This window comes from Cryptomeria japonica, chromosome 9, assembly GCF_030272615.1.
Source record: "Cryptomeria japonica chromosome 9, Sugi_1.0, whole genome shotgun sequence".
Classification (NCBI taxonomy): Eukaryota; Viridiplantae; Streptophyta; class Pinopsida; order Cupressales; family Cupressaceae; genus Cryptomeria; species Cryptomeria japonica.
Window position 1 is genome coordinate 34,242,355 of NC_081413.1, and position 21,580 is coordinate 34,263,934.

At 39.5% G+C, this 21,580-nt stretch overlaps 1 protein-coding gene across 5 annotated transcripts in view; it reads right to left on the reverse strand.

Annotated features, from left to right (window-relative positions):
• The window catches only part of LOC131045280 (trafficking protein particle complex II-specific subunit 120 homolog), a 207,232-nt gene that overhangs the window by 40,253 nt on the left and 145,399 nt on the right, over positions 1 to 21,580 (reverse strand). For all 5 annotated transcript variants that reach the window (XM_057978835.2, XM_057978834.2, XM_057978836.2 and 2 more), the window contains exon 8: positions 6,838 to 7,127. In XM_057978835.2, the coding sequence (XP_057834818.1) occupies positions 6,838 to 7,127 (290 nt within the window). The remainder of the gene's footprint in view (positions 1 to 6,837; positions 7,128 to 21,580) is intronic.

The following is a 21,580-nucleotide window of genomic DNA, read 5'->3' on the forward strand; positions in this document are numbered from 1 at the left end:
TTGGGGTTTGAGAGGAGAATTTAGAGCTGGTTACCAGTCTGCAGACCTGCAACAGTCAGACTCCCACAATTATACTTATATCTTCACATTCAAGCATTGACTTGACTTTTGATAACAGTGCTGTGATTGGAAGAGAACAGCAAATATTTTCAAGGGTTGATGGAAAACTTCAATGCTGGAAATTAATTATTGTCAGACATTCTAGCTGCAGCAGGGCGACTTGAAGAGAGGGTCTATTGGTCTCAAAGGAGGCTCCAAAAATTGGGATATTGATTGCTTCTACAATCTCAAGGCCAGGCGATCCATATCAGGTTCATTTGGCATTTTTATTTCCCTTGTATTTCTCAGTTATATGCAAAGGTCCATGGCTGTCATAAGTCTGCAGACTTACTGAGAATTCATTGCTAAATTGCCAAGTGTTTGGTACTTGATGGTCATTGTAATAAACCAATCATTTCATGAATAAAGGAGAATAAGTTGCAGCTCATCATTTGCTGATATGTCTTTGATGATGTCAGTTTACTTGCCACATGTTTGTCAAAATGCCACTTGGCTGTAGGTGCATATTTAATATTGAAAATTCATCTCTATGCATTGGTTAAGGATCCAAAGAGTCAATTAAGCATCTAGGTGATAATTTATGCATTGAAGTGTTGGTTCTCAAGCAGTGGAAGCTATCTATAGTCATTTTAATAAGAACATATCAGACTGATACTATAGACCAGCAAGCTGGAAGGTTGTCCGTGAATTGTTTGATGATATTCCTTGTGTCTCATAAGCACATTTTCCAACATACAAGAGCAGGGGATATTATATCTGTTCAGAACTCGAAATGCTGATCTTGTTTGACTTCAGATCAGATCTAAAAATGCTTGATCAATGCCTCCCTCCTCATTTCCTATCACCTTTTATATCCTTATGTCTCTACATGAAGAGAGACATCCTTTGGGAAAGTGTGTCCTTTCAAACAGTCATGATATTTATTAATAATTAACTGATGTCCCTTCAACCTGTTCGCAGCCTTTCATAATGTAATCGTTATGTTTCCTGGAATTAATCATTGCCCTTTGTTAAGAGAGTGTGCTGCCCCTTTAATTAACTGTGGGTGCTGTTTGTAGGATAATAATTTTATCCTTTAACTGAACGCTGACCAGCGGAAGATATTCTTGAGACAACCGCAGTGTATATATATTATTTTATTTCTCTATAATAACTAATGATTAGGGAGGGTGCCGATAATAAGTGTCGGCCTTGTTTGTTTCTCCTTTATTAATCATGATGACAATGTAGTGTCCTATGGTGGGGCTATCCTTTAACTGAACGCCGACCAGCAGATACTATTCTTGAGACAACCCCAATATATATATACTATTTTATTTCTCTATGATAACTAATGATTGGGGAGGGTGCCAATAATAAGTGCTGGCCTTGTTTCTTTCTCCTTTATTAATCATGATGACAGTGTAGTGTCCTATGGTGGGGCATGACAAAATTCATCATCAAATATTAATTCTTTCAGCTATATACAAAATCAAAAATCCATTCAAGAATCAATTTATAAAACCATCTCATCAATCATCAAATCAATCATTTGACAGCAATCAATCAATCAAACAATTATACAAACCTCAGTAATTCAAACATAAAAAATTCAAGCATCAATTCATTCAAGCAACATTTAAGCATCCACTCAGCAATAATCTAGCAAATACATCAAAATATCAGATTTGAATTCTATGTGGTATTTGCAAATTGGAAAGATGAAATCCTTTCTGGGCTCACGAGGTGGGCTAACAGTTGGAAGGACAGCAATCCTTTCATGCCCTCGACAAGCTAGGGACGAGATCTTTGGTATTGTCAGTGTTAAGTTGGGGTCATGTTGTGACATTTTCACACATCGCCCCATTGTAAATGGGGACCCCCTCTTTTCGCTGAATAAACCACGTCTTTTGTAGTCTGTGTCATCTCCCGACTCTAAGCAATGAGTAGTAAGGTCTTGTTGGTCTAGATTTTGGTCTTTGGAAGTAATGAAGTGACTAAGTAGGGAATGGATTCTTAAGGAATATACAGCCTAGACAGGATACAATCTTAATATTGTCATCAAGTCGAGAATTAGGGTTTTAATGATTTGAGAAATGCATTGTTTTTATTGCTATTTCCTTCAAACATTGCATTTTGCTAACTATGAACTTGATTGATACTTGTACTTCACAATGTTTCTTTGTCTTTCTTCAAGTACATTACGGGGAACCGAAGAGGACATCGTTGAGTGGGTGATATCATCGTCCAAGGAAGAGATTGCAATAATAGAACAAAGAATGCATAGTCAGAGGAATGGAATGATGGACATTTGGCTAGGTGTCAAGATAACTATGAGAAATGATATGAGGAAATGAAATAAAATCAGCCAAAATTTTGGCCAAGTCTAGAAGCATGTATTGTCTATTTTCGGGTTTTTATCCTTTAGACTTAAAAAAGAAGTCTATAACCTTGAGCATAGCGAAATCTGAGGCTACGTATAGAAAGACAATCCTTCAAGGAAGCCACTAGTGAAATTTGAGCGTTTTCTAGAAACTTCCTATTTTTAGCAATGACTATTTTTAGAAAGTTTCACTGTGGCCCTGATTGGTCTAATTTCACGTTTGGACAGACTTTCTATTTTGAGAAACATGAGAACATTGACTGTAAATGGAGCAAGTATCTAGATTCAAGTCCAATAGAACAAAGATGAAATGCAAAGCGTAAAAGAATTTGGTGAAAAGGAAAAGTCCTCCTCCAGGCCAAAAGCACACCCAAGAGTGGAAATTCTCATCGAAGGAGGAATTTGGCCAAAAGGAAAAAATCCTCCTAGCCAAAAGTGTGCCCCAGAGTGTAAATTCTCATCGAAGGAGGAATTTGGTGAAAAGGAAAAAACCTCCTCCAAACCGAAAGTGTGCCCAAGAGTGGAAATTCTCATCAAAGGAGGAATTCGGCAAAAAGGACCAAAAGTGCTCCCAAGAGTGGAAATTCTCATCCAAGGAGGAATTTGGCGAAAAAGAAAAATCCTCCTCCAAGCCAAAAGTGTACCCAAGAGTGGAAAATCCACTCCGAGGAGGAATTCTCCAAAAATCCTTCTCTGCCACTCCAAAGGCGCCCAAGTGTTGGAAATGGCAAAAATTTGAATTTGACTAAGCACAGGAAAATTCCTTCTTCCCCCTCCAAGTGCACCCCGACATTCATAAAGTCATGGAACATGGAAATTTTCCTCCTCCAAGCCTATTATGCACTCAAGCATTCCAAAAGGTATGGAAACTCAAAATCTGACTATGTGTTGGAAAAATCCTCCATGCCATCCCATGTGCGCCCAATCATTCTCAAGGCATGGAAACTCAAAAATTTGACTAAGCATGGAGAAATTCCTTCTCCAAGCTCCAAATGTGCCCATCTCCAAAATGTCAGAAAATGATAAAACGTCAAGGATTCATCTATCCAATCCAAAGGCAACATCAAGACGTCAAGAGCCATGGAGGTCCAAGATGAGCAGATCCAATTTATGACATACAAGTTCAAGAAGAAATCCAATCTTAGGAAATTCATGGACGAAGGATTCCAATTCCAGTCAAGGAGGACTTTCAAACTCCAAACATTCAAGCTTCAAGGCAATCTAGTTCTAGACCCCAAGGATCCAAAGTTCAATTGCAAGTGAGAAGAAAAATTTACAACATCTTGAATTTCATTTGAAAATCCAAGATCAAAAGTTAGAAGGAAAAGACTCAAGGAATGACAGTCGTCGACAAGGAAAGATATTCCAAGAAGGTGAATTCCTAAACCCAAGTATGTGGAAAGAAGAAAATGATCAGGGAAGGATAATTTCAGAAGAGTTGATCAAAGTTAGAACCTCGGTCCAAATGATGCGATTTGGGAATTTACTCCATCACAATCAGTCAAAATGGAATATTCTTCGTGATGAGTTACCAAATCCACATTGTGTCCAACATGCTGAGGTGGAGCCCTGTCACCTTTTCTGGTTAATTAAATGTCTCCAAGTCGATGTGACCAGATTCAATGAACCTGATTTATCCAAGAGAGCTTCTAGAAGGTGCTGATAATATTTTATTATTGGTTTATATTCGAAAGAAGGACAAGTGTCCCAAAATGTAATTTTCTCATTGGTCAAATTGGCCCCACTTTTCTATGCCACAAAAGCTCTTATTAGTAAAACCCTAATTAGGGTTCCATCTTGTTATCTCGGCCCTTGATTGCAAATCAATCTTGGTCGTTCATTTGTGGAAGGATCTCCATAAAAGGCTCATGCCTTCAAAATTATAATTCATTAGATAGCTTATTAGAAATAGAGAGCTCCTTCTTCTTAGAGTAGAAGTACAGCAGGAGAAGGAGAAGACATTGTTGTAAGACTTGGACAAAAAAAATTTGATTTCATTAAAGATATAGTGGATTCATGTTTATTTCAACTTGTTTCATGGTGTTCCTTCGATTTCTCAAGTTGTTAGAAGTGCATTGATGTTAATGGAGAATGTGACAATGTTTGATGAATTTTGATGGTTCATACTTTTGCACTTAGATCATTTCTAATTGCAATGTAAAGTTAGCCCGAGCCTTTTTTATATGGATGCTTAACTTCTATCATAAAATGTACATTGTTTGTTATGATGGTGTTCATTGTGATATGAAAACTCTTTGCATAATACCTAGAAGATTGCACCAGTTCTCATGGAGTTGTTGCTGAGCATGGCAAAGCAGGACTTGGTTACTCAGAATTCATCCATTGGAGCATGATCCATTACCTTCATTGTCCCTAAGAGTAGATTAGAACTTCTTAACCTTTTCCCTTTTGTCATTTTTTTTCCAATTCCAATTAAGTCTGTTCAAGGAAGAAGCATCATGATCCTGCAATATCTGATGATGAAGTTCCAGCCATAGCATCAAGAGAAGTGAAGAACAACAAAAGCGTAAGATCCCCTTGGATTACCAGCATACATCAGCCAAATGATCTCATATCCAACATTAAGTCGCATTTACACAGTAGAAAGCTTGGAATCACCTCAGTGAACTTTTTTTTGCAATCTTAGCACGCAAGGAGTCTTTGTTCAAGAGAAGATAAAGTGTCTTTGGCATTTTTATTCTGTGTTGGTGTGGTCACAAAACACCCATCAACAGGTCAAAACCCTTTAATTCAGCAGATTTGTAAAGTATTTGTGGGAAATTCACGATTTGATAAGTTGAGTATTGTGTTATGATATATTGATCTGAATATTATTGATCTTTGGCAAGACAATTGAAGGAGAAGTATTGCAGAAAATCAAGATAAGTTCTATTTTCAGAATTATTCATAGAATTATAAATTGAATATCATAATAAAATTCATCATTTTTGACAAAGTTATATTTATAAATATAATGCAATTCTCATCTTAAGTTGAAATTATTGTTTTAAAGACATCAGTTTTTCACAATCCATCATGCTAACTGCTGCTGTTTCTGGATTCGATTGTGTCTGTTTTTTGCATCAACGTTTCGAATCACACTCTGCAATTCATCATCGGGATGATAGAGAGCATAAGGAGCAGAGAAATGAATTCAAAATCAGGAATATCCTAAAAAAGGACATTACATGCACCAGCATCAAATCTATTCAGAAGGACAGCCCACTGGTGGACTGTCCAAGCTAAGTTTGTTTCCCAATTCTCTCCATCTTGAATGTGTCCCCAGACTTGTTTTCTATCTTCACAAGCTTATATCCACTGGTCAGGCACTGAGTCTCCAAAGATGTGTATTCACTCCTGCGTTTAAGTTGGCTGTTTTTTGAGTCCCCTCAGACAATGGAAACATTAATACTCAAAGACCAGTCATTTTGTCTAGTCTATAAATCATTTCCATTTATTGGGTCCCTCATTTTAAGCACCCATGACCCTCCTCCTCTTAATTATAAGAAAGGATGATTAGCAAAGCAGCCAGAGAGAGCATGTATGGAGAAATATATTCAACCACCACACATTGTGACTTATCTTCAGCATCAATATTTCATGGCCTCAAGATTCCTCTCGGTTGATTGAGAGCATATTTGAGCCAATTACACATGTAAATTGACCATATCACTCCCCAATTTGATAGGATTTATGACCTTTGACCTCTTCAAGAGACAGAAATGACATGCTTTTTCTTCAGCCATCCAATCTCTAATGACATAGCAGGAAGATAACATCAATTGTAAGAAGAATCGGGATGGCCACTTGCTAGCTTTTCGAATTTCATAACCAAAGGTGGTCATTTTTTCACAAAATTGGCCACTTTCAAACTTCTGGATTTGCAAACAATTGAGGACTACCTCAGAAACTACCTGCCTTCACCTTATTAAAATTGTGAGAGATATGAACCTCATAAATTATCTCCAGGATGGATGTTTACAGATGAGCTATTGATTTCTTGGAAGACTGTATAACAGCCACATACCACTTATGTTGGTTGGGTGAGAGCCTCAATCTCATTCACTATTTTCAAGTCATCATATGCCACCATCAAAGAAAAACTTTGGAATTACTCATTAGTGATTGTGATTGACCATTTGAAGGATCAATCATCGTGGTAGATAGTAAGGACTTGCAGAATATGTGTTTCTTCTGGTGCATCTTCTTCAATGTGAAGTTCAGTGGTTTTACAAGACTGGTAGGTTCCTTCTAGATGGCAGCAATGGTTGGTAGAGGAGGGTCTTTGGGGACTCTTATTTAAGATCAGGTTTAACTCTCTCTACTATTTTATACTATGAAATATAAGATTAATGCTTTCTAAAAACAAAGAAAATTTCTTACAGCATCGATGCATTGGAAATATTACAACATACCTTATGAAAGGAAGAGCAGGGTCTGCGCATCTTGTTCCTGAAGGAAGCCTTTCAGCTGAACTTGTCAATGCATTTGCAAGACCACTCTGACCAGTGGGAGTTATAAGTGGATAGTGTGACCTAAGCAACCTGGCTGCTGCACTCCATGCAGCTAGAGGATCAGCAGCACGTACAGCAGACACCAGTATTTCTCTCAAAACAACCATCTGCAATGTGCTCCATTGGCTTTCAAACAACGAAGCTATTGATTGTGCTTGCGATCTCCCTCCATCAGAAGCTGATTGGACTTCCTTTCATGCATTAATGAAAATAAAACTAAAAAATCAGATTTCATTATTAGAATAACCGATAGTGCTAACAATGAGCAAATAATAAACTCTTTGGATTTGATGTATGTCCTATTGCTTCAAATCCTTTTCTGGTCATGTGAAGTTGCTCCAGTTTTGTATATGTATAGCACAAGCCACCTCAAACATTTCAACATAAAATGAAAAGTACATGAACAGCATTATATCAACTAAACTGGAGCAAACTATATATTCTATATCATCTACTTGTTTGGTATAAAATATTTTCTTAAATATGCAGACAGTTATGCTAATTCCTCACACCTTAACAGGAACAAACATATAATCTAAATTGATTCACAAATGAGTGTGAATAAGAAAAAAAATCTATTCTTCTAAAAAGGAACTTTCAGAAGATTAAATGAACATAAATTTTATGCTGCAGATTTATGAGTAATAAGAGTTAAAGCCTATCCATGCAAGCATGTAAAACATGAAGCTTGTACCTATTTATAAGGTTGTTTATTTAAAACATTAAGAATTGAGTAACAGCCTACATGCTGTCAATCCCAAAACAGAATGAATATGAAGTTGTACGGCTAAAGTCTACCAACCTGGAAATAGAAAGAAATCAACTGTGTCATATTTAGAATTCTTTTTAGCTTTCAATTTACATAGATACATATTATATGTGAATTTCGTTGCTTTTATCTGGTTTGGATTGTTATGAAAAAAAGAATGATAGCCCACATTTAACATTCAATTTGCAAGCTTGTTAATGCAACCATTCAGATCATGTCTATGAACACAGCTAGAGACCATTATGAAGCTAATGGCGTAGCCAGGAAAATGGTGTGCGTGCAAAAGGTTAGGGGGCAAATACCATTAGATTGTCGCACTAAATAACCAAATCTACAATACAATATCCACAAGAAACTTCATAATAATCTTCAGAAAGACATCAACACCAAACACATAGGACAAAAACAATCCCAAAAATACTTTTACATAAGAACATAAATGGCATGCACATGTAACCTCATTGAAATCTCACAAGTATGTAGACCTGCCATTGAGGTGATCACAAATGCACCATACAACTTGTATCTTCAGATACGGACTACGCCTTACAAACCTTATAATGTCTCATTAAGCTTGCACTGTTGCACTTCAGAACTTTAGTGAACCCCTTTGCTAAAGCCTATGCCTCAGGCTTATTGAACCACCACAAATCTCTTTATCTTCTGACATGATCGATGACAGCACCTTTCTGAAATCTTTCCTCACATAGTATGGACCACTACAACTAACTATGCCACTTTGACACTGATAAGTGTAAATAGCTATTAGAACATATGCAGATACTGCAGTCCAGTTTCAGAATAACATGGTCTGCCCCATGGGGTCCTCTAAGAATTGTTTCTCCATGGAACAAAAATAAGAATGGCTATCTGTTGACGTGTCTGAAATCGCATTGCTGCAAACTCCATACAGCCAACGCAGAATAGAATAACCAGCTAAGTATCCTATCGTCTCTTGAGATAAGGAAGTCCCTAATGCTATTTTTTTTGTATTTGATCAAAGGGGACAACCTCAAGGTTTCTTTTGTCAGGTCTTGATTGCGGGATTTCTCAGTGGTTTGATGTGTTTATGCTGGAAACACAAGGGGGACTTACGTTGAATGGGTAATTTATAGATAAGTTCCCTGGAACTTTCATAATCTTTCTATCAAATGATTTCGGTTAAGTTGATACTGTTTTAATGGGACTGCAGATTTTCTGGATAAAAAAGGGGAAAAAGGAGGGAAGGATAGAGAGAGAGAGAGAGACATGAAATGTAAATTCTAACTAACATAGCAAATTCAGTCAAGCAGACAGACACCTCCAAGAAACTAGATTAAACATCACCAGCTACTGAAGCACAATATTTGCATAAATCCAGTGCAATCTTCAAAGGAAAAACAAGATTTTCATGTCATCAAGTACAACATTAGAACTTTTACATTCATAGCATGTGTTTGATAACCGAACTAAGCATGAAAGGTCCAGATTAACCATGCAGAAAAAAAGGCAATCAGCTATTCCCTAATGGTGTGGACTACAAGGATTCTATAAGATGCTTGCTTGAAAATGCTATGTAAAATAAATAAACATAACTGAAAGATTTCTAAATTAAGTGAAGAAGGAGACCATGCACTCACAAGGAAACTTGAAAACAGTCTTAATCTTTTGCATTAATTCCTGTAAAATTTCGCCAGAGCTTTTGTAACAATCCAAGAACTTCTTACAAAATAAGGGAAACCAGTCCCCTTTAAATAGGCTCCAAAAAAGGATGAATGGCCTAGATTTAATCTAAACAAATGGCCCAGATTCATCCATAAACCTTGCGCCTAGATTTAATCTAAACAAATGGCCCAGATTCATCCAAAAACCTTGTTGCCCATACCTATAAATGAGATGCAAATATCAACAACCACCCCCAAAGGAGCAATAATTACCAAAAAAGGTAATTACAACAATTTGAAATAATCCAAAAAAGGTGCATCAATAAAGTTTTACATTGAGTTGACCAAAAGTCAAATGTCACCTTTGGGTGCAAAAGTGCACTTTTAAGATTTAGAGGGAAAAAAGCACTTTTGAGAAATTACTTTCTCTATTTCAGTCTCACACTCCTTTTCTAGAAATTGATCTTCACCATGCAAATATTCTCGCCATAAATCGCGACCTGCCGCCTGTTCCTCACGAACGTATTCCTGGAACCTGATGCATAACTGGAAAAGCAGACTGAACGGAGGCATGGGAGGATAGCGAATTTTGTATTGCATGCCTTCGAGATACTGGTCCACGTGCTTTAAACCGTCCTTCCAGCTGGAGCGATTACGCTCAAAGCATAATGTCTGAATGGAACTGACCAGCAAAACTCAAGTCCTTAGCGGAATAGGTAATCCTATCCGTTCTCAATCTTTCTTCCCAGTCCGGCTGGATTGCATTATCGAACAAGTCGTTTATCCATCCCGAAACCATTAATCGGAGGATGGTCTTACCTAGTTCTTGCATGTTTCCCAAAATCACTTCACATGCGTCACTCTCTTTGTCAATAATTTCTTTGGTGTCGTTCTTCATGGTGATAGTCCAGTACCATTCCTTAAGAACACTGATGCTATGAGGATCTAGGATGGCGGACAATGTAGGAATCTGCGCGTGTTCGGAAAAGAGCTCTCATGAGGGGAAGGGTAGTGGCAGCCACTTCGTGCATGTGAAGGGATTCCCTCTTTACCTCTAATAACTTGACTAGGGTGAGCTCTCGATGGAGGGCCATTTCTTTTACTTCCTTAAGGATTCGCTCTCCCCTTTTCTTGATGTCTTGTATCCATTCCCTGACGGCCCTTGCGGTGTCCCGTACTCCTTCAAATTCTGTTGTGGTCCTTTGCGCCAATGCCGTCGGGGGAATATGGGATTCGGAGGCATTGTGTAGTGGCCTTAGGAGCTGATCGATATATCCCTCGGCTTGCTCAGCACGAGTATGATACATGTCCTTTTCAGCCGTTATCTCTTCGAGCTGCCTAAGTATATTTTGCACTGAATCCTTAAATTCTTCTTTTTCTTGCTCTTTAGTGGCTCGTCCGATGGGGACAGTTGTGATGTTATAATCTGCCAGTGTAATCTGATCTGCTGGCTTGTCTACGAGCGGGGTGGCAATGTGGAGAGTGCGGTTCCTTTGCTCGTCTTTGGTCACTCTAGAATATGCCTTGGGCATTTTCTTCCCCTTAGCTTTTGCTTGGTCTATGCGCGAGAAGATATCCTCTAGATCAATAGGAGGTTTGGTGGCGGCCTTACGCTAGGCTCTGGCAATCAACCATTCTTGAGGCACTGTCTGGGCTGATAATAAAGTTAAGTTTGCATTTTGTTCTCTGACGTTCTCAGCCAACTCATCACAAATTCGCAGCTGCTCTGCTACCGAAGGAGTGAAAGAGGTGTGAAGCTCTTTGCTTGTAGCTGAATTCTCCCCTATTTCAATGAACAATTGTCCAGTACCTTCGTGTGATGGTTGTTCTTCAGTTCTTTCGAGCTCATGAGTCTCATCTATCATTTGCTCTCCTTCGATGGTGGAGTCATCTTTGGCTGTATTGTGGAGCAGCAACTCATGGCGGCTCTGTTGAGTGGGTTCACGCATTTTGACCCCCTGGGTGGATAGAATCTCTCCTTCCTCTATTTGGTTGTCCTGTTCGATCGATTCAAGGGCTCTTAGCTCAGCTTCTAGCATGTCAGGCGCGAGGGAATCATCAACTCTGAATGCTTCAATGTCACTCTGGGAAGGCGGAGCAGGTATGCAATCTAATTCCACTACATCGTCAGACGAACTGGAGTTCTTTGACGATGAAGTGACCTCTGGCTTCCTTATGGGGATTTTTTCCCTTCTTGTTCTCTTCGACGTCCGAGTCCCTCTGCAAGCCTTAGCTTTCTTTCTCTTCTCAGGTTTCTCAATTTCTTCTCTGGGTGCACTGGACGTTCCTTCATCTTCTGAAGACTGAGAATCGAGGTTGCCCATTAGGTGGTAAATGAACTGGACTCCCTCATGGATTAGCCTCTCAATCTACTGATGTAACCATTGATCTGTGTACCTTGTTGGGGCTGCCATGACTGCCTCGAAATCAGTGATTGGGTCCTGGGACCAATCAACCCCTGGCAAGAGATGCCTTACTGTTTCAAATTCTTGGACCTGGAGGCTATTCCCCACATCTGTGAGCTGATCTGGGACCCGACGGTATTCAAAGAGTTGCATTTGCTGCACACTCAGCTTGGAATATTCACATCTCCAGACCTCATAGTCATCAGAGCAATTCTTCCAATAGTCTTCAACTAATTCCTTTGCTCTGTACCGCCTGCCATAGGCTCTTTTTCCCAGATTATCATGATCGAAATATTTTCTTGGAAAATGGTCCTGTAGGCCATAAGAAGCCAGCTCTGCAAGGGATTCCTCTACTAGGGTAAGGGTCTTTAGGTGGACATCGTGATTGCCTATAATCATGGGAAATGTGAATCCAGCCTACTTACTATCTCTGAGTAGGATGTCGGCCGGGCGTGACTGCCTTGCGACCTCCATAAGAACTACTTTGTCGGTTGGGTACAGTGGAAGTCGGAGAGGAGCACCATCAAAGCCTGCTATTCGGATATAGGAGAACCTTGGGAACTGAATGAACCAGGCTCCATACCTCTGTACTAGAATAGTAACTTGCTCTAAGAGCCTTATATGTAATCCTCCCTGCATTAGCCTAACTAGGCGCATTGTGAAGGCATCATTGACACGCTCATATTGGCCAACTGCATAAGCTGGGCTGCTCTTTTCCCTCTGAGCTATATCTTGGTAATGCAGCTGCGGATAACAATCATAGACCTTTGCCTGATCAGGCCCATTCCCGATTTCACCCTTCATTATCAAACCTGGCAGTGGCTGGTTCTTAGCGAACATATAGACCAAATAAGAGGTCATAGTGAAGTATTTCTTCGTTTCAAGCTCTATCAGCTGGGTGTGAATGTTGTCGCTTATGATCTGGTCCCAGTCGAATTTAGACTTCCCAGCGAAGACTTGCTCTGTGAAATAGAACATCCACTCTTCAAAGTAGTTGGATTTAGGGAGTCCCATAACTCGGCTAAGTAATGTGACCATATCCCCATGTTCATTATGAAAATCACTTTTGGGGGTCTTTTTCACAATTCTGGCACTTGGAGGCCTTTTCTCCTTGTACCACTCTTCGTTGATCAGTGCTTTGCATCGGGCCGGATTCATATCATATGCCCCTTGTGCTTCATCCATAGTTGTAGCTGTGGGATTGTTTGGAAAGGGGATGTCAAATGCATCGCCAATGGCCTCAGGAGTGAAGTTGGCGATGGTCATGTTCTGAAGGAGCACCAGTCTGGAATTCGGCTGATAATTTCGAGCAGCCTCTACCACTAGCTCATAGTTCTGTACTGCTGGGGGAAATCCTGCCGCTTGGGCGATGCCACTTTCCACCATCTGTCTGGGCTTGCCATATGCATTAGGGGAGAAGACCCGATTCCTGAAGTCTTGAATGTCAATATGGCCAAGTTCAGTATCCTTTTGACTCCCTCAATCCTCCCCTCTGATATTGATACTTCATCCTTTCAACCTTGCGCGAGATATCTTATTTGGATGTTCGCGATGTCTCGACTGCAGTGGGCATTTTTGATGATCCTACCGCCAATTTAGGCATTTATCCTGCACAACCGGACGCGAATTACGAGGCGATACACAAAGAAGTAAGGCGGGTTAGATAGAAAATACCCCAGCATTTAAAGGTTAATTCAAAATTTAGATTGGACATGGAGCGACATTTCTAGCTAAAAGGGCTTGATCAATTTTAAACCAAAGTATTCATGAAGATTTTGATCGCGCATTTGTACTTAATATTTTCTGGATTTTGGATTAATTTTCAACAGAGACAAAACATGAGAAATTCTCCTAAGTTTAAAAATGCAATTCCTGGCTAAACCTTAGGAGTGAATTCTAAATTTTGACTGCTTTGAACAACGTTTTACAAGCGAAAGAGATGCAGATTTCGAAAATTGAAGCATTTTAATCAAATTTCACGCACACGTCTGTTTGATTTATAAGCATTTCAGATTATCAAGGAAGACAGAGCGTACTTACCTGACGAAAACGAATGGCGAACAATTGCCCGGCCTTGTTGCGTGAAGGTGAATGGATGTTTCTGCAAAGCTTCGAATTCCAATGGTTATCTCCTTGATTTAAATTTCTTGCGATTGCTGGATGAAAGAGAATTTATCATTTTAAATGGTTTTTTCTTTTTTTTTACCCTGGGTAATTGGCAATCTGAATTTGAATGATTTGGGATAGTTTATGCAGCGTTTTACCTTGAATTACCTTAGATCGCGCGAAATTAGCTTTCTTTCCCTTTCAAAATCGAGCATGGACTCCTTTACACGAAATGCAGTAGCATCGAGGGGGTATATCAAATTTGAATTTCTATATCTGGGCCTGCGCAGCGATTTCAAAGAAGTAGAGGACTCTAGAATTTCAAACGCTTTTACCTTTCAACTTCGGACCTCTTGGCGAATGTGGAGGCCCTTCCAAAACCCACACTTTGCATTTGCCCAGCCTGCGTGAACTTCGGAGCATACGGATGCCTCTTTATGCGATTTTCAAATAACTTCGGCCCTATGGGATTTCGTGATTTCTTTTAATGCCTCTAGCGAATTTCGGAGCGCTTGGGGTTTTCGGAGAACTGGAGATTTTCGGAGCACTTAACCCGGACGCCCTCTATGCAAACTTCGGAGCATTAAACACCTTCTGCGATTTCGGAGGTTTCGCACTTTTGCCCCTTTGGAGTTTTGGGCGTTTTTGAAGAATATTTTGCGATTTTGAAACAAACTTCGGAGCTTCAACGTTTTTTGCAACTTATCGAAATTTCGGACCTAAAGAATGATTTTGTAAATTTCAGGGCTCTTGGATGTTTCCGCTATTTAGAAGAGTTTTCGGACCCTATGCCCATGTTCGTAAATTCGGAGCATTTGAACCCTTTTGCGAATTTCATCGCTTTTTCAATCTCAACTCCAAGGTCCGAAAATGGAGGTTCTAAGTGTTTTTCGAACCAAATCACATATTTTGCAAGATTTAAAAGAAACTTCGGACCAAATCACATATTTTGCAAGATTGAAAAGAAACTTCGGACCTTTTCACATATTTTGCAAGATTTTGCGTTTTTCACATTTCACCCCAGGGTCCGAAAATGGAGGTTCTAAGGCGAATTTCAGACCAAATCACATATTTTGCAAGATTTAAAAGAAACTCCGGACCTTTTCACATATTTTGCAACTTCAATATATTTTCCAATTTACCCCCCAGGGTCCGAAAATGGAGGTTCTAAGCCAATTTCGGACCTAGACCATCCTTTTGCAAATTTCGGAGCTCTCAACACCTTTTGCGATTTGTCATATTTTGAAATTTCGAAGCTAGGGTCCGAATTTGGAGGTCTAAAGTGAATTTCGAACCTGGAGGCGCTTTTTGCAACTTTTAACATTTTTCAAATTTCGCCCCAGGGTCCGAAAATGGACGCTTTAAGTGTTTTTCGGACCTTGAAGGTCTTTTTGCAAAATTTCGCACTATTTCGCATTCTCCAGTTTTCGCCCCAGGGTCCGAAAATGGGCATTTTAAAGTGATTTTCGGACCTAAACCCACCTTTGCAATATTTAAAAAAGCATTTTCGGACCAAGCAGGAAATTTTGAATTTTGAAATTTTCGCCCCAGGGTCCGAAACGGCCCCTTGGGCGATTTTAGCAACTTTTTAACCTTGTGAAATTTTAACCTTTTGGCCTCTGGGTCCGAAATTCGACCCATAAGGCATTTTTGGGAACTTAAGCAAAATTTCAAACTCCAGACCAGATTCCGCCAGATCTACAAATTTGGATTTCGAAGGCTTCAGAATTCCAAGGCATTCGGGCAAATTTCGCAACCTCGACACTTTGGTCAGGAAATTCGCTCCTTCATCAGCAGGCGAAAATCATCCTTTACTCAAATCCTACAAACATTCGCGGGGATAAACCTTATGCAATCTGCTTCGTAGCCCTTGTACGAAAAACACAGCGACTTTGGTCCTCGTGCGACCTTTAGATGCACTGCTCTTGCTTGGCATGCTTCGCTAATTTCCATCACCTTACGTCTATCCAAGGCGATTTTCAAAATTTCGAACAAACTTCTCGGCATTCGTGCCCGAGGGCTAGACTAGCCGGGAGGATTCATCGGCTCTTTTCCTTGACATCATCACTTTACGGACCAGTCGCAGACTCGCTCGAAACAACGCGAGACACTCTACGCGAAACTCAACAGGGCGAGGACAAAAGGCTCAAAAACAGGAAGGGGGACCCTGTCGGCGACAAGGAGCGTGTGCAACGCACAACACTATCAAATATTTCAGATTGTCTACTTGGTTCATCAAGGATCCCTCTGTTAGTTTCTTAATGCCCAAAACAGAAATATTTGATATAAATAATCAGTTTTGCTTTGATATTAATAATCAGTTTTACTCCATGGAGATGCAGATCTAAGAGGATGCCATGGACAGACCATGTTATATTCTGAATGACTCTTTCAGCAGCATTCAAAGTAATAGATTGCACATGACCTAATTTTATAAAGCCTATGGCTGCGGAATTGGAGAAAACACAACACTTGCCCTTCTGTCAAACTGAGTTGATGCCGTTTCCAAGCTATCAACCAGGGTTGCTAAAAACTTGATAGGACAAGCTTGAGAATTAGGTCAGCCATACTTCTGTCTGCCTCCTATGTGCCGCTTTCCAAAAATGCAGATTTTTTATTCTATCAATGTGCTGCCATGTAATGTCCCCATCGGGCATTAACTTTGATTTATTCCTGAAACAACAATTCTAAATTCAAGTGAGAATTGTAACACATTTATAAATATAATTTCATTGATTCTAAAGACATTTTTTCTATAATATTTAAATCATAATGCTAAGAATAATTTTGAAAGATGGAACTTATCTTGATGGTTTCCTTTAATTTATATACTTGAGATATGTGCTTTTATATTGTAGACTTCTGCTCCTATTTCCCCTGCTTATCCTTTCTATATATTTTTCTCCCTCTTCTAAAATTAATGTATGTACTTGAAATGTCTCCCTTATACACCATGCCATAATTTTCATATAAATCCCTCTAAACCATGTATTGACTCTTACTGTTGATCTGCAGCTTTAATCTGATTGGTGTCTCCCAAGTAGTGGATAATTAATGAAAAACACAAGAAGTTCTCCTACACAAAAATCTTCAATATTCAACATGTTGTTGACTTCTCTTAGGCCTTCATTAACCCTTGGGTAGTGTTGATTGCTCAAATCACATTTAATAATCTGCAACTCTCAAGTGGGCTAAAATAAAAAACCACAACTCCTATATTCAAATTTCAAAAGGCTTCCAAGTGGGTCCCATTCCTTTTAGTGGAGCTGCTGCTAAAAACACGAAAATCATTGAAAAATTTCCAAACCTTTTCTAATTGCTGCAGAAAACTGTTTGAGAACTCTTTTATCATAGGAATATGAATAGTTACTGTGTGGGGCCTACAAAGCACTTTAAGCTTATTCCAATACAATTAAATCTACTATTGAAGTCTCCTTGCTTCAATTCTGATATCTGTCAGATCCAAGACCCCCACGTGGTATTCCTGCCTTTATAATCTGCTCCCACATGATACATCACAGGATAATTACAAATGATGCTCTGTTGATCTTAATATATGATCGATACCAGCAGTTTACTTTAGGATGATTGCTATTCAATTATATACTGTTTTTATTGAATAGTTGTTTTTCTGAATTTATTTAATATTATATTTGTTTTCTAATTACTTTGTTATTTTGTCAATAATATAATATTGTAAAATTTATATTATTATTTTATAAATATCAAATTAGCATTAATATTTAATAAATATAAATTATTTATTAAATCTTGTTTATTATAAGCATTAAGATTTTATTTAGTTCATTCTATTCATTTATTTGGTTATATATATATATAAATTGTTGGCATTGAAGTTGTCATTGATGTCAACATGTGTCAATCATGGTGTGTGCAGGGCGGATGAAGTTGCAGAGGAGTGCCATTGATGCCATTGATGTCAATCAGGAAGGTCAACTTGCAGGCTGTAGATGTAGTAGAAGAGATCACAATGATCAGGTTGATGGATCAAATGGTTGAAGAAGACAGTGTTGTTGCAGACTCCCACAATGCCATATGAAGTGTCTATAAAGTTCTTGTTGGATGTCCCGAAGCTGGGCTTTTGAAAACAACAAATCATGTGTATCGGCAAGACCTCACTATGCTATACCGATCACATTATGGTCTAAGAAATAAGCATCACAAGTCATATCGGGATAACTCAGCGATGAGGTGTTGTGCAGGTGAAGTGATCAGATCGGAATAACTATACTGATATTGGAGATTCCTTTGTGTTTTGTCATATCGGGATAGCAATACCGATCACAATGTAAGAGCCACTTATCGGGTTAGCTGACAAAGGCGGCATAACGATTTTGTGTTTTACCGATAGTGTTAACTACTCCAACAATCACTGTGTCGGAATAGCTATGCCAACCAAGAGACCAAGAATATCTATCGGAGTAGCCTTTGAAGGTGGAATGACACTTTCTTACTATGTCGATAGTGTAAGTTATTCCAACAAAAGAGAATGTAGAGAAGACCCATTGTTTAGATCATCGGAATAACATATGCCGATATGTTGAAGGACTGTGGATATGCAATTTCGGATTAAGTATGCGGATGCATGTTCAGGCTGGGTCATGGGAATAGGTTGTTTTGACAGGTTAGTATCCAAGTGCTAAGCCGATAGTGTTGGTTGTTCCGATGGAGGGTCTCATCGGAGTAACCTATGCCGACGTAGTTTATCACCGCAGAGTTTGAATTTCGGGATACCTATGCCAATGAAGGGTGAGCTGACAGTGTGGCATCGATATAACTTATTTTGTCGTTCTAGCACATTTTTGCTATGCCGATTGTTATGACTATTCCGATGAGTGGTCATTTGGCCTGAAGACTTTCAGCTTGGGATAACCTATGTCGATAAGGTGTGCCATCATGGAGACTGTGCTCGGGATAGCCTATGGCGACAAGTGAAATCAGAGGTGCGTTTTTTTTCTCCGAATAACTCATGCCGATGAGAGAGATCAAAGACATCAAGTGGTCGTGGGGATAAGATGTGAAAGCGGAGTAGAGGCTAGATGTTAACCTGATAGTTATAACTATACCGATGGAGCTTTGAGATACCGACTTCGAGATAGCTATAGCGATGAATGAAGTTCGACCGATCTGTGCAGCCCGATTCTCCACATGGATCTTGACCGACCTTGACCATCTGAACTAGACAAAGAATATGAGGACATGTGGCTCCTTGGTAGTCAGAACAAATCAGATATGTAGTAGTCAGTGATGGTAAAGATTGTTGTCGATGCTTTCAAGGTAGGTCGATAGAAGATGATGATCTCATTAATGATGATCCAGTTGCAGACAGGTTCATGGCTCAAGATGATCAACATGAAGGAGATCAGATTTGTTGGACAGATCAAATTTGCCAAATATAGCAAACCAGGTACAGTGAACAGTATGTGAACAAAGGAGACGTGTTTAGTGCAAGTAATCCAATCTGATAGAGTGAAGATCATCGGCAACTCAATACAGAGTCATTCAATGCAGGTGTTCGATTCAAGAAAGGAGATCAAATCTGATCTTACGGACAGACGATGAGAATGAATAGCTGTAGGAGAAGCAGCTAAGCTTGCAGGGTTGTGTGGACAGGTAGCAGATACGCAGATGACCGTGCAGAGAAAGGATAGCTATGAGGTAGCTGAGTTGGCAGAACTGTGAGGACAAGTGGCAAAACTGACAAAAAGTGGTGGCACGTGGAACTACCACAAATGATGGCTAAGATCAAGGCTTCTTAGTTGAATCCATGAGATCAATGGCTCAAGTTCAAAGTCTATGAAGAATACAGATTGGTGGATCTTGGAACCTAAATTGCCAACTGGGAGAATGCAAACCGACTGTATGAACGATTTGCATACTGTATAGAAACTTGTGCACATCTGGTGACATGATAACGAGGCAAACAAGTTTGTTTGACATGTGATGAGGTATTATCTGACCGACTGTGTGGAGGTTGGTGTAATTTGATGAATGTAGCAATGAAGAACAGAGCTGTGTGACCTAGTAAAAAAGAGATAATGAACAAAATAGGAAGTGGTGTGACTAAATGACGGTAGGGTGTTGATGTGTGTACAGAACATAGAGAAGAGCAGTTTAGAACAGAGTAGAGTTATGTAATGACTGTCATAGCAGCCGAGCTGATAGGTGTGTAGTTGCAGAAGCACAACAAAGAGATAGAAAGCAACTGAGACAAGAGATAGAAAGTAGCAGAGAAGAAGAGTGGAGAGCTGGTTGCAGAGAGGAGAAGAGGACATAAGGCCGAGAGCAGTTGTAGAAACAGAGTTCAGAGAAAGAGCAGAATGAAGCAGAAGAGAAGACAATAAAAACAGAAGAAAAGATGATCAAAGTGTTGTCACAGCAGAGCATATTTGATTGTGAATCATAGAGCGTTACAAAACTCATTTGTAACAAGGTGCATAATTTGTATTTGTACTTACATTCATTGTAATCTCTGAGTGGGTGCTCAGAGCAGGGGTAGGTGCTCCTTTGAGTACAATCTCATAAACTGTAGGGGCTGGTGCTCCTTTGAGTAGAAGCTCATAAATTGTAGGGGTTGGTGCTCCTTGGGTTGGTGCCCTAAAAGCTAGGGGTAGGTGCTCCTTTGGGTTTGTGCCCATAAACTTCAAGGGTTGGTGCCCATAAAAGTTGTAACCAGTGATTTCATTGTGAGGCTGGATTGGTGCAGTAGACTCCAGCAGCTATTCTCACCAAGGTTTTTTCCCACATTGGGTTTTCCTCGTACATCCGGTGTTATGTGATGTGTCTCTTATGCGTGTGTGCTTATATGTTTGATACCTCTGCTCTTTGCTTCATGATTATTGTTATTAATGCTTAGATCCTTTAGAAGGTAAAAGTTTTTATTGATCACCATTGATTCACCCTCCTCTCAGTGGTCCATTGTGTTCCTTCAATATATATATATATATATAGCGGACATCATCATGTTTTGATTATTTAGATGGGGACATCAAATGCCAATGTTTCTGTAGTACTCATCATCATGTTTTGCACATTGAAATCAATGGACTAGAGTATTTAAGTCATAGAGCCATCCCCACAAGGAGGGTTGAAAATTATTTACCGAGCTTCTGAGAGCCTTTGTATTGGCTTCTGATGAGAAGTCGGCCTCGAATCTTAGGGATCAATAGATTTGAAATGTGTCAGAAAGTGATATTTATGCATCACAATGAAAGGTTGATGGAGTACTGGAAGGATGTAAATGGGAAGCATTGCCTGGCAACCTATCAGCAAATATTAGAGATGGGCTTCATATGTACTTCACCATTATACTTGGAAAAAAGACTACAAAGATAATATGTAGAATAGATTAACTACTTTTAGTCTTGACACCTGAACTAGATTTCACCCTAAAAGTAAAAGTTAAAAAATGGAAATCAACAAAGAAGCACCATATCTATACTCAAATTGTTGACTTGGTGGTCAGCACCTCCTTCGAGACTCATGACATGGCTTAATCGCCTCCTGTGGGTCGGCTTAAATCTGGCATTTGTATTGGGTGTTGATAGTTCAAGTTTTTGGCGCAATGGCAAATGATTCCAACAATTGATATCAGAGCCTTGGATCACAGGTTCGAGTCTCCCTTTAGTGGGTGTTGAAGGTTCAGTCAGTGCTGAGGGGGAGAATGTTGACTTGGTGGTGGTCAGTGCCTCCTTCGAGAC